The sequence below is a fragment of the Pseudophryne corroboree genome, chromosome 4 (genome assembly GCF_028390025.1).
Source record: "Pseudophryne corroboree isolate aPseCor3 chromosome 4, aPseCor3.hap2, whole genome shotgun sequence".
Classification (NCBI taxonomy): Eukaryota; Metazoa; Chordata; class Amphibia; order Anura; family Myobatrachidae; genus Pseudophryne; species Pseudophryne corroboree.
This window is the reverse complement of record NC_086447.1, coordinates 799,178,160-799,192,011: the sequence shown is the minus strand read 5'-3', so window position 1 is coordinate 799,192,011 and position 13,852 is coordinate 799,178,160. Positions and strand designations below refer to the sequence as shown.

The 13,852-nt window shown below is 42.9% G+C and overlaps 1 protein-coding gene across 2 annotated transcripts in view; it reads left to right on the top strand.

Annotated features, from left to right (window-relative positions):
* Positions 1-13,852, top strand: part of SRBD1 (S1 RNA binding domain 1) — a 433,993-nt gene that overhangs the window by 370,246 nt on the left and 49,895 nt on the right. For both annotated transcript variants that reach the window (XM_063918379.1, XM_063918380.1), the window contains exons 18-20: positions 6,264-6,370; positions 7,974-8,150; positions 11,843-12,016. In XM_063918379.1, the coding sequence (XP_063774449.1) occupies positions 6,264-6,370; positions 7,974-8,150; positions 11,843-12,016 (458 nt within the window). The remainder of the gene's footprint in view (positions 1-6,263; positions 6,371-7,973; positions 8,151-11,842; positions 12,017-13,852) is intronic.

The following is a 13,852-nucleotide window of genomic DNA, read 5'->3' as shown; positions in this document are numbered from 1 at the left end:
CACAATCTTTATTTAAATAAAACATTGTTTTCTGCCGGACACCTATGGTGTCGTCATCCCGAGGAGGCATTATCAATGAGAGGGTTGCAGCAGTACACGTATTTCTTAAATACACTTCTCCATGCAAAGCCATCGAACGTTATACCTGGTGACGACTATCGCTACCTGTGGGCTTTTTGAATAAAAAGATGCCATATCTATGGTGAAACACCAGTTTTCATTGGACTTAGAGCTTATTTACCTTTACTAAGTATACCCCTGTATTTCTTACACTTAAGTATTTTATTAAGAACTTAGGTTGAGGCCTTGGAGTTCTATGGTAATATGGAGTATGAGGGGTTAGCAAATATGGCAGTGTGTGGTAGGAAAAAAAAATTCCCTGCATGGGAGTGAGTGATTTGTTAGCAGGGTATGCAGTTATAGTCCCGTCTGTCGGGATCCTGGCGGCCGAAATCCCGACAGCCACTGAAATGCCGATGGTTGGAATCCTGACCACCGCCACCACCCAATGGGGAATAGAACCCGTCGCCACTGGGCCCGAAGCGTGGCGAGCGCACACACTGCGCTCAAGGTTGAGATTCCGGCTGTTGGTATTTCGACTGCTGGGATCCCGTCAGTCGGGATTTCATACTGATCCCGTTGTCATTATTTCTGAGAATGCAGTGACATGACTGAAGCACAGATTTCACACATTAGTGCTGCCATTTTATAGGTTAAAGCTTTAATTCATGAGAGCGTTTTAATCAGCTGGTTCTTCAAGGAATAACTGTCTACACTTTCAGCCATGTCACTGTAGTTCCTTGTGAATTAATAAGCTGCATTCTGATAAATACTAGTATGGACTACAACATGGCTGCACCACTCTGTGTAGACCACGGCTGCATTGAAGTTTTTTTTCCGTTTACTCGGCACATTGCTGTGCTCTGTAGATGTGAATCATTGGAACACAGATCTGAAGATATGTTTTTACTGATATTTTCGGGCATGTAGAATGAAACTCTTTGAGCGTGTGCAGTCTCCTGTCTGCTCTGTGCATTTCATGGGTCACTCGCCATGTGCCATCGTTGATTAGTGCTTTGAACTGCCACATGCCAATCAAAAGGAAGAGGATATTTTATATACGCACACGGGTAGAAGAAATGCCCTTTATTGGAAATCACATGTGCTTCCTATGAAACTCCTCCTGCAACCTTTTTACTTTCCCTGTCTATGCTTTCTCTTGCCTCCAGCTATTGCTCCTGATAAAAAGACTTAGCGACCACTTAAGGAATTCATGTTGCTTTTAAGCTCTCTGTAAGGATGGTTAAGTCATCTAATCCAGACCCTACTGAAGGTGATCTTAACATTTCTTCATTGTGATAAAACATTTTATTCCTGTATCTCACTATTAATATTCCACAGTATTTTTTGAAAATACGAGGGTTCATGACCTTACTGAGAAACGACTTTACTCTTTGTAGGTAACAAAATCCGAGGCTTGCATTAAATAGATGTTCATTGGTCTACCCATTTCTAATTGTCTTGGCTGCCAAAGTGGGCATTTGCTGTACTGAGAATGTAACCGTAAACTGCCACTGAGGGATAAAGTGGAGAGAGATAAAGTACCAGCCTATCAGCTCCTAACTGCCATGTTACAGGCTGCGATTTAAAAATTATAGAAGCTGATTAGTTGGTAGTTTATCTCTCCAAGGCTTAGTACATCTGCCTGTGGGTTTGATACAGAGTTCAAAGTACATCTGTTTCTGCACTGTGCATGCTCTAGAACCCAGAGTATGTAAGAACGGACAGTGCAGACAGAGTTCTACGCTTTCATCTCATCTCCACTTGTGGCTGAAGGGGAGCTGTAACTGGACTGTAATGGGAGTGTACTGACATCACTGCGGCACAGCATTGATGCAACACACCACAGCAAGTAGTCGGACATATTTGGCATGGCCTATGATCCACCCTGACCATTTCCATTTTGTCCAAACCACAACTCAGTTTAATTAGATTACATCCAAATTGTAAGCCCCACCCCTTACTGACCCTAAAAATCATTATAGTCTTATAAAGATGAAGACTATTGGGGATTACGGGCAGCACGGTTAGTGTAATGGTTAGTATTCCTGCCTCACAATACTGAGGGTTTTGGTCTGATTCCTACAAAGGCCCTATCTTTGTGGAGTTTGTAGATTCTCCCTGTGCTTGCGGGAGTTTCATCTCAGATCCAAAAATCTACTGGTAGGTTAACTTACTTCCAACCAAAATGAAGCCTAGTGCTTATATGTGTGCATGTGGTAAGCTCCACTGGGGCAGGGCTGATGTGAGTTACTGTACCAAGTATTCTCTATAAGAGGGCTCTACTGAATATGTATGTGCTGTATAAATAATAATTATGCATAAACAGCCATGAATGCCAAAACACACCAAATCATCAGCTGAATTTTAAAGCTGACAGCTGCAGAATTTTGTTCTTACCATGCTCTACCAACGTACCAGAGCTAAAGGGGCCTACACATGGTGCGAATACACCTTGCGATACCGATGTATCACAACTGAAAACAGACTATGCAGGCAGGTCAGCTTTGACTAGAAAGTGTACAATCTAGTACAGGTATAAGCAAACTTGTATATAGTTAAAATCGCACATAGTCAAAATCGCACCGTGTGTATAGTCAATATCAGTGGTTCTGGGCTCCGGGGAGTTCAAGGGAAATCGCAAAGTCCAAATTGGCATTTAGTCAAAATCTCACCCATATGTTCCGTCCTTTACACTTCATTCTCTCATCTACCAACTACTTTACTGTACATGAGCTGATGGCAGTGATTGTCTTGTGCAGTATTGCAGTGCACTGTAATAACTATGCATTTTCTGTGTAATATATTATACCAGAGGTTCTCAAACACAGTCCTCAAGGCACCCCAACAGTCCATGGTTCAGCACAGATTCTCCAACTGTGCCCCTAAAAGTGCTTGTGGTCTTTAAAATTGACATTCTACTTCCTATGTATACTGTATGTGTTTCTATGTCCATTACAGGAACAGCTTTTGCAGGTATTTCTTTATTTTGCAAAACAGATGCCAAAGTACAGTCTGGGAATTAGAAAACTGTGAATTAAATGCAAATATTTGCAAGAGGCAGAGGGATTTTTTTCTAAATGAAAAGGCATGTTGCCAGGTATTTGCCTTTCTAATCGCTCCTGTATCTACTGTGGAGTCTCTGAGTTGCTGTACAGACTATTGAGCATGGGTAGACAGAAAAGGGGCATTCTCCACGCTCCAGTTGACATTGCTGATATTAGCACCGTGTGCTGAGTGATGCGTGAACCGCTGCCGGGACGCAGACATAGCATCAGCGCAGCTTTCAGGTGTGGCAAGGTTACCGTGATGATGGAGACTGGTTGATCAAAGGGAGGTTTGTTCCCAGGTGTCATGGCAAGGAAACACTTGTGTGTATTTGTTAGAAGTGCAATTCTTTTTTTTACAAATTATATAAATATTTGCCAGCTCAGTGATTTAGTTCCGATTGACTGTAGAATATACTGCTTTGTAATTAAATAGGCTGCGCTGCTTTGAGGTATGTACATGAATTCTACACTCACTAACAAGTAAGCTGGCGGCGAAAAATGCTCTGAACGATATCCAGGGTTGGACTGGCCCACAGGGATATAGGGGGGAACCTCTGGTGGTGTACAGGGGGAACCTCCGGTGGGCCCCATTGGTTGAGAGCCCACCCGTTCCTCTGGGGATCAGGTTCCAGACTGTGTGCTTGAGTTATACATTATACTGGTCATATGTTAAATATACTGTGCAGGACTACATGGTGTATTTTCTATTACTGTTATTAATCTGGTAACTCCCCGGTGGGTCCTTTCTGCCCCAGTCCGACACGACCATGATCCCACTTCTGGAGTCTCTACATAGAGGTTTCAATACAGCTTTGAGATCCTACTTGCTGTGAGAAATAAATGTTATGGATGCTGTACCTGTCTAGGTGGTGGGGTTAGCTGAATTGCTGTGATAATTACGTGGCTGGCAGAAAAGAATCGGCAAATGGTATCTGGCAGTAATGGGCAACAGACGGCCCTCCGATCCCTCACCTGTGCCCCTTTGCTCCCTCCTGTCTTTTCTCTGCTTTGCACTCTGTGGGCTCGCATAACATATTTTTTACTTTGTGCCTAAAGCCTGACTCGTGGCCCCAGCTCTTATTGAATAAGAGTGCTCACAGCGGGTGACTCTCAGTGAATCATAAAAGAGAATGAGACTGAACTTGATATTACTCTCTGCCTGGAGCATCCAAGTTGCACATCATGTGACCTCCTTTGCGAGATATGTCTTCCAGCACTTGTGAGACCTGAGAAGGAGGCACATGTGGCTATTCCTGGGGAAAGATCTACTTGATTCCTGTATACTGCTTTAAAGCTTGCTATTGAGTTTAGATATGCACCAGACATTTTCTGTCATGGGGCACATTAAAAACAACAAGCGTGACAGGATTGAATGGAAATCTCTCCGCAGCATTGTGTTGTGCCTAATCCAGCCTAAATTTCAAAAGCTGGTGGAAAATCTGATCACCCAGAAGTAATTTTAAATAGGCCAGATATGTTTGTTATAACTTGTTGGGTGTGGATCATTAGATCGACAATGTTTAGGTTGACCACTGTAGGTCGACAGTCACTAGGTCGACAGGGTTGGAAGGTCGACATGTGCTAGGTCGACAGTTCAAAAGGTTGACATGAGCTTTTTTTTTCTCTTTTTTTTTTTGTAGTTTTCTTCGTAGAGTGACGGGGAACCCCAATTAGTGCACCTAGTCCCCTCGCATGGCTCGCTTCGCTCGCCATGCTTCGGGCAAGGTGCCTCGCTTCACTCAGCACAGATTACCATTCCAGTCGTAGTCCACGTAGATCGTTGAGTATGAAAAAGTTAAAAAAAAAATTTTCTTTTTAAAAACTCATGTCGACTTTTGACCTGTCGACCTAGCACATCTCGACCTACAAACTCTGTCAACCTATAGTGGTCGACCTAGACAGTGTTGATCTTCAGACCGGATCCCAACTTGTTACACTTGTTTATCTTATGTTACCTGCTGATATGTTGCTACTGGTTGTCTCTTTCTTTGATTAAATGTTTTGTCTTAAATTATTGCAATAATTAAGGGTTAAGGGGGGTACTCGCGGAGCGATATTCTAAGCAATCTGACTAGATTGCTTAGAATATCGGCATGATCGCTCCGTGTGTAGCCGCCTCGGCGATAGCGATGCGCGTCCCCGCACATCGCTAGCGCTGCTGCTAGATTGGCCTGCATGCAGGCCAATCTAGCGGGTCGCTCACTTCACCCACTGGGTGAAATGAGCGCTTCCCCCCGTCCCCCCCCCGCACGCTCAGCACAGATCGCGCTGTGCTGAGCGGCAGGAGAGATGTGTGCTGAGCGGTTCGCTCAGCACACATCTCTCCAGCATCGGCCCGTGGGTACCGGGCTTAACTTGTGTCCATTTTTCTAAAGCCCAGTACCCACGGGCCGATGCTGGAGAGATGTGTGCTGAGCGAACCGCTCAGCACACATCTCTCCTGCCGCTCAGCACAGAGCGATCTGTGCGGGGAGAGACGGGGGGGCCGCTCATTTCACCCAGCGGGTGAAGTGAGCGACCCGCTAGATTGGCCTGCATGCAGGCTAATCTAGCAGCAGCGATAGCGATGTGCGGGGACGCGCATCGCTATCGCCGAGGGGGCTACACACGGAGCGATCATGCCGATATTCTAAGCAATCTAGTCAGATTGCTTAGAATATCGCTCCGTGAGTTCCCCCCTTAAGGCTACTGGGCTGCATACGATGCCCCTGAAGTCTATAAGGTTGCCCATCATTGGTGGTGGTGAGGGGAGGATACCTGATGCCCATTGGCACCTGCACTGTGAAAATACAGCTGGGAGCAATATGTTTCTTACCTCCTGTTTAAATGTACCTCTGTCCTATTGTGGTTTTACTTTCTGTTAATCTAGATTGCCAAAATAAAAGGTTAAGGTTCGTAAGTAACCAACATAAATCAAATTAACAATCAAATTAGAGTCAAAACAGCAGAAGTATGCAAAGTAATATTATAGCTATAAAACCATTCTAAGGCTTCCATTCGCACCTGCTGCATGCTAAATGTAATGCTCTGTTGTGGTCTGTCACATGCCCTTGCAGTCCAGTAGCTAAAAGGTTAATTATGCAAGTTCACCGCCACTGTCAATATAGCACAGGGTGTCAGCCTGTAACGTTACTCTCTACCTCTGTCTTCCAGCATGACGTCTCGCAGGTGCTGCTTAAAGGCACCCTGGATAGTGTGGTGGAGGAGTGCGTCAGCTTTGTGGGGGTGGATATAAACATCTGCTCTGAAACTCTATTGAGGTAAACACAGCCTTGTACATCGCTTTACCATTCATTTCACTTTGCCCTTCCCAGCATGGGAAGAGTAATACTGCTGACATCCGGCACTGGCACCTGCTCCTGGGACTCTTCTATTGAAAGCACACAATGATGCACTTTGTGTACTGCACGTTATTAGTTTAATGCTGTTTGTCTTTCTCTAATGTACATAATATTAACAAGAACACACAGACACTGGTTTTCCGACTGTTCCTGTGAATGAATTAATATTACAGTGTCTCTGTCACTCATTCCCTATGAGAGAGGCAGACATGCTTCACATATACGTTTTGCTATAGAAAGGTTTATTGAGATAACAAACAATATCATCTAACTATGTGTAATAAGCATGGGCGATAACCTGTGTATAAAGTATTACTGACCTCAGATTGTGTTCCTTCTTCAGTGTTTCCTGTTACTGTCTTGTACAGCCACCCTTATACAGCTCCAGTTGTGTTGCACTTCGTGATGTTAGATCTGTGCAGACGGTGGCAATAAGTACTATGGAGACTATTTACTAAGCCTTGGATGGAGATAAAGTTGCTGGAGATAAAGTACCAGCCAATCAGCTCCTAACTGCCATGTCACTGGCTGTGTTTGAAAAATGACCGTTAAGGCTTCGTAAATAGACCCCTATATCAGCATATGGTAAATCTGTGTATAAGGACGTAGCTGTAAAAACACTATATTTATATCAAATGTTCACCTGGACCCAATCTTTATTTTTTAATTCCTGTCTTTTTATGTTGGATACTGGAGGTGTTAAGTCTTTATCTTGTATATAAAATTTCACATATATTTGGATTCACCAGTACAGTAATCTTGGTGAAGAGGATTACTACTGTATTATTAATAATCCTGAACCAAATATTATACACAGTGATTCTGATTGCTTATTTATCATTATAAAACAGTTTGCCCATAAATCACAGCATGCACCTGTGTGATCCGCCCCTCTCATACTACACATGGGGTCAGATGTATTAAACCTGGAGAAGGCATTAAGAAGTGATAAAGCGGTGATAAGTGCAAGGTGATAACGCACCAGCCAATCAGCTCCAATATGTAAATTGACAGTTAGGAGGTGATTGGCTGGTGCGTTATTACCTTGCACTTATCACTGCTTTATCACTTCTTTATGCCTTCTCCAGGTTTAATACATCTGCCCCATGGTGAGCTGAACAAACTCCCCCCTCCCCCCCACGCCCTCGCTCCTCATCTGACCTTCACAGAGCACACCTTGTTCATCACTCTATACCTTCTCAAGCCGGACAATTGAAGCATTGTCTTTGGTGCAAGTTATAATTGTGATTAAGACATTAAGATTAAAACACATAATTAGGTCTGATCTGTCTTACAAAATTACCAAACAGGTCTTATAAAAAAATAACCAATCAACTTGAGCATACTGTCTTCAGTGTAGGATTTGTAGTACCCATCTGCTACTTCTGTTTGTGTTGTAGTGGTGGTGGCAGTCCGGAAATCTTTTTGGCTTGTAACAATAAACGTCTGGCACAAAACAAAAAAGCATCGGCGTAGGAAATGGTTTCCTTTTAATATGATGCTTTTGGTTTTGTTTTCACAGGCATATTGCAGGGTTGAACTCAGTTAGGGCTAAGAATGTAATTGATTGGAGAGAGCAGAATGGATCTTTTATCAACAGAGAGCAGCTCAAATGTGTAAAAGGGCTGGGTCCAAAATCCTTCCAACAATGTGCCGGCTTCATTAGAATTAACCAGGAGTACGTCAAGAACCTGTCCAGGTAAGTTTCCATGTTACTGCATTGGTCCTTCGGACTACGTTAAGCAACTCCGGTCACCATAATAAAAATCAGTGTATTGCTTACGTTTAGTTTCATGTCCTGCACTTCCCATCAGTGTGGGAAATATGTCCTGTATATTGTATTTACTTTCTATGAGACTGCAGTAATGTATTGGCTTACCCAGCGTGTTCCAACTGCATAAACTATGGGCTTTACAGGATATCTGCCTAGTCTAAGGCTGTAAAATGTGGTTTTATGTATTGTGCTATATGATTCCCCAAATTTGCAATTTATTGTGTATATAGTACATGACTTGGCTTTTCCATTCATAAAACACATGCTGGTGTACAGTATGTACATAAAGACCTAGATTTATCAAGCCTTGGAGAGTGATAAATTGCACGGTGATAAAGTACCAGCCAATCAGCTCCTTACTGCCATGCTACAGGCTATGTTTGAAAAATGGCAGTAAGGAGCTGATTGGTTGCTACTAATTTATCACTCTCCATGGCTTGATAAATCTGGACCTATGTGTAATAAATAATTACATACATACATATAGTCCAGATGTATGAAACTTAACCGGTCTTGTGATGCGCAGTCCTTTACACTTTTTGGTTTTTAAAGGAAAAGGCCATAGTAGTTTTATATACAATTTTCAGTTTACATCTCTCTTTCCATGTAATGTGTAAATCTTGCATCATTTTTAATACGTAACTGAACATTAGTAATAAAGTGTATTTTAATTGTTGCTGTATTGCTAGTTTAAAGCCGTATGTTACTGTGGCACATAGCCGCAATCCCTGGTCACCAAACACTCTTTGGTTATACTGTATTGAGAGAGAAAAAAATTGCTGCAGTCGCTTGGCCCACGGTCTTAGTCCAATTATTAAATTATCTAAATTGTACACCACATGTATATCATTGTCTAAATAAATGATGATGTATGATAATCCTCAGTCACTCACTTTATCAAGCTCTGACCATGTAGAGAGAATCCTGGGATGAAGCAGTGCATATTGTCTGAATAGGTAATAGACCTACAGTCTGGGAGATTTATCAAACCTTCTAAAGAGAGCAGGTGCAGAAGTTGCCCATAGCAACCAGTCAATCCGCTTCTACCTATCATTGTATAGAATGTGCTTGATAAATGATAGCTAGAAGCTTCTCCACTTGTCCTGTTTGTCCGCCCTTCAATTATTCAAAATAGAACTTCACAAGTTTACAGTGTTTTAGGACTTGTTCTTGTTTATTTTAATATGGGTCTCTTGTAACAAAGAAATACATTTTAATTTTTTAATCTTTTATGTAGTTTTATTTATTTATTTATTTTGCTCCTGACAATGTGACACAACTGTATGGGGGTTAAAACTACTTGTGCACAAATTGGGAAAACTGTTTTTAAGACAGCGGTATGACCAGAGGTGGTAGGCCAAATGTCAGCTTTATTTAATAGTTTCAGGATGGCCTTATACTTGTGCGATATCCATACATTTTTGCATGGGTGTGTTACACTCATGAGCATCAGATGTAGAGGTATTTTTATCTTCAGGCAAAAAGAGAATAATATAGAAGATAATTTAAGACCGTATAAGGTGTCTCAATGATTGATTCACAACAGTGGAAATGTACTCGAGAAAAGGAACAAAAGGAAAAAGAAGAAAGGGTTAAGGAGAAGAAGAAAAAAAGTAACAAGCAGAAGGAAAAGAGGGAGAGAAACGGAGAAGAGAGGGGGTGTAGAAGTAGCAAAAGATAGGGGGAGTGTTAGTAAGGGGCAGAGGGAGAAGGTGGAAAAAAGAGGATTGGAATGAATTGCTGCTAAGCCAAATACATGGGAGAACGCCAGTGTGCCATGAAATCAGCCAGAGGAAGAAGTCTCATTTTAAGAAATCCAATATTATCCTATATCCTAAATATTTGTCAGGACGCCCATGTAGATTACTGGATGTGTATTCTAGGTTGTTGGTGTATTAGATAGAGTTGGGAAAGGTAGAGAGAGCGGGAGTACCCAGGTGTTTCCAGTTGGCAGCAGTGGTACAATTGGCAGCATTGAGGACATAATTAGTTGTTGGGTGTGTATGTTTATGGCAGGAGGGTGAAAAAACGGCATTGTAGCACAATAATACCAGTAAAGCAGGCAACTGCTACCCAAAATCTCTTCATTTATCAGATAGAACCACCAGAAATGACCATCAGTTTCCTTCTCCCCATAACCGCTCCAGCACTGGTCAGTGGAATGAGGAAATATAGCCTGTAGACATGAAGGCACCGGGTACCAATGGAACATACGTTTGTACATGTTTTCTTTCATTCTCATGCATACAGATGCTCTGGCGGCATTTTGTCTGATGCCTTCCCAATAATCTAGTGTCTGGACTACCCCCATCTCTTCTTCCCAGGCCAGTTTGTGGGGCTATTTAATAGACTGGTTATGGGAAAACAAGATGTCATAAAGTGATGATGTGAAACCACAGGAAACCATGTGTTGGAGACAAGAGGTCTCCAAAGGAGTATATTGTTGTCGATGGTGGGAGCAAAATTGAGAGAAATGGAAGTGGAGGAAATGGAGATATAGGCAGAAACATTTGTACCCATTTATCCTGCAGGGTGGAGAACTCAGGAAATGTGGGTAGAGATAGGTCTAAGAGGAATTTGATATTGTGCCTGATCCAGCGTTCAAAGGTTTTGAGATCTTGGCACAGGAGAAGGCATGATCCCATTAGTAGAGGGTAAATCAAAGGGTGGTAGGAAGCCCAGGAGGGAAGGGCCCTCCGGTTGGGTGGAAGCCAAAAAAGAGAGTAAGGAAAGAGAGAGCATATGGAAGCAACTTCCAGATGCACCCTGATTCAAAGGTACATCTCAGAGTGGACTAGGACAGCTTGCTTAAGATGGGTAGCTAAGTTATATTTCTTTAAGCAAGGTTGTCCTATACCTCTTCCTAGAATGTTTACACAAATGTAGAAGCGCACTCTGTGTCTCCGACCCGCCCAGATGAATCTCATGACAGAGTGCTGGAGATGAGTCAGGAAAAGAGGGAATTCGGACGGAGAGAGTTTGACAATGCAGCAAATGTTTTACTCACCTTGATGCTTCTAATACCCATACTATATACTTTGATTCACAGCAGCACTATACCAAATGTACTGTAATAAACCATTCTGGATACATTGTAACTTATGTTATGAGTTTGCTTTATGTGAACACATACATCTTAAATCATGTTTGTGTGGGACATACTTTTCAGCATCCAGTAAAGGTAAGTTAAACGATTCAATTATTTATGCAGAAATTACATGAACTAGAGCAGGCCTGGCCAACCTGTGGATCTCCAGCTGTTGTGAAACTAAACGTCCCAGCATGCCCTGACAAAATGTTAGCACTCCCAAATAAAAAGAAACTGTGACAGAGCATCATGGGTCTTGTAGTTTCACGACAGCTGGAGAGCCGCAGGTTGGCCAGGTCTGAACTAGAGCATGTCAAACACTGTCTGTAAAATAAATGTAATTTAGTGTACTGCTGGTATAGGTAACCTATGTTTACCTCTGGCTGCTGTTGCACTACAAGCTCCAGCATGCTTTTAGCCTCTGATATACATGCACTGCAGTATGATGTAACTCATGTAATAACACACTTGTGGTGGAATGCCGGATTATCCAACATGTAATCATTCAATGATTGTTTTGCTTTCTAAGGGACCCGTCAGGCTGCCAGGCCTCAAACCTTGCTGGATCGAGTGTGTCAGTTACCCAGGGCACCGTATCAAAACAAGTAAAAAAGACAGCAAAATCGGCAGCGAACGTGCCTGCCAAGCCTAACCCACTGGATCAAACGTGCGTTCACCCCGAGTCATACGGCATAGCAATGAGGTAAGGAGTCATATAGAGGGGAGGCTGCTGAAACACACAGCCAGCTCAATTTTACAGTCTGCAAATGTTTCCTTCAGAATCATTTTCTGCCCTTTTCATTTTGCAAAAAATATGAATTTGGGAGAATGACACATCTGATATTTTAAACAGTAAAACACTACATTATGCTGGAAATGATTTCCAGTAGACTATCAGGATATTAAAGGCCATGTATATTGTTAAAACAGAGGTGTAACTGGAGCTTTCTGGACTGCACTGCAGAATGTGCACTTGGAGCCTCCTGGTTACGTGTGTATGGTGTAAAGCCGCGCATATATTGTTTCCAGTCAGTAAGTGGTGCAGGGACACTGTAACGCTGTAATACATGACTGTATATGGTATCATACCTATAATCTATATCTGGGTAAGCGCTGATTCATTTCACAATGGTGATATTAACCCCACGGCTGTAGTTTACTGGTTACCTGGGACATGCATAGCTATAGTAGTTAATACAGTCTCTGGCATAATGGTGCTGACTGGCTACATGTATTCCATATGCAGTATCTGATCAGTCTTTGCTATATAGCATAATGGTGCTCTTTTACACTTCTCTGTTAGTATGTACGTATATCCTCCCCAGCAACGCAGCTTGCTGAGCAGTGTAGTTCCTTAGCTGTCATGAAATAGAAGATACTTAGGAAAAGGTATTGGCAGCTTATTTTACACTTTCTCCATCTGGTTACACTGTTACATAGTGCTGCGAGTACCCCTGAGCTCCGCATATAGGGGCTACTTCAGATGTGGTTGGAGTTCAAGTGTGGTTCCTTGGAAGCCGCAGTGATGGCGCTGTATGGTGATGCAGCAGGAGGCATCTATTACAAGCAGATGCCTCCTGCTGCAGTGGTGAATCCACCTGCGTCCTGGGACGCAACACCAGATCACTGACTCACCGTCGGATGGCTTGCGGCACCCGCGCCCATCACAGAGACCGGGAAACCTTCATCCAACAACGGAGATCCGTGGTCTCTTCCCTTCCGCTAAACAGAGGCGACACACCTCCGTTTAGGGAAACAGAGGTTGTCACCTTCCCCTCCCCGCACTCCAGACAGCAGCAGGCTGTCAATCACTGAGAGTCTGCGTCGTGTGTCGCAGAACGAGTCCTGCGCATGTGCAGAGTACCAATAATCAGTTCTTGGCGCATAGAGAAGCAGCTCCGTTCACATCTGAATAACTCACATACTGTAGGGCACAGTCACGTGCAAATTTATGTCCAGCCTTGGCAATCTACAGCCTAAGATATGATAATTAAGCTCTGTCCATATATATGTATTTGCTTTCAAGCGTCCAGGTTTGTGTCTGTGCTTCAGCTGATTACTAGCCCCAAGATATCCCTCTGTAGCAGGCATCCCAACACTTAAACACGGAAGTCTGGCTGCATGCCCACTACTGACACTCCCATCAGACACAGCTGCTCCATGCGTGTATACTCACTGCCCCGTTGCCGCTCAGAACTGCAAACTTGATGTTAGTCTCTTTGCTCACAGTAGCAATTACCTGATACTTCAGATGCATTGTGTGACTCAGGCGCATGTCATATTTTCAGATTCAGACCCATGCGCAGTCCCATGGGAAATGCGTCCGTTTCTTAAGAAACATAGAAACATAGAAACATAGAATTTGTCGGCAGATAAGAACCACTTGGCCCATCTAGTCTGCCCCTTTTTTTTTTTTATATATTATTTTTTTTTATCACTAACCTTATTTGATCCTTATTTTTTTGTAAGGATATCCTTATGTCTATCCCATGCATGTTTAAATTGCTCTACTGTCTTAGCCTCTACCACCTCTGATGGG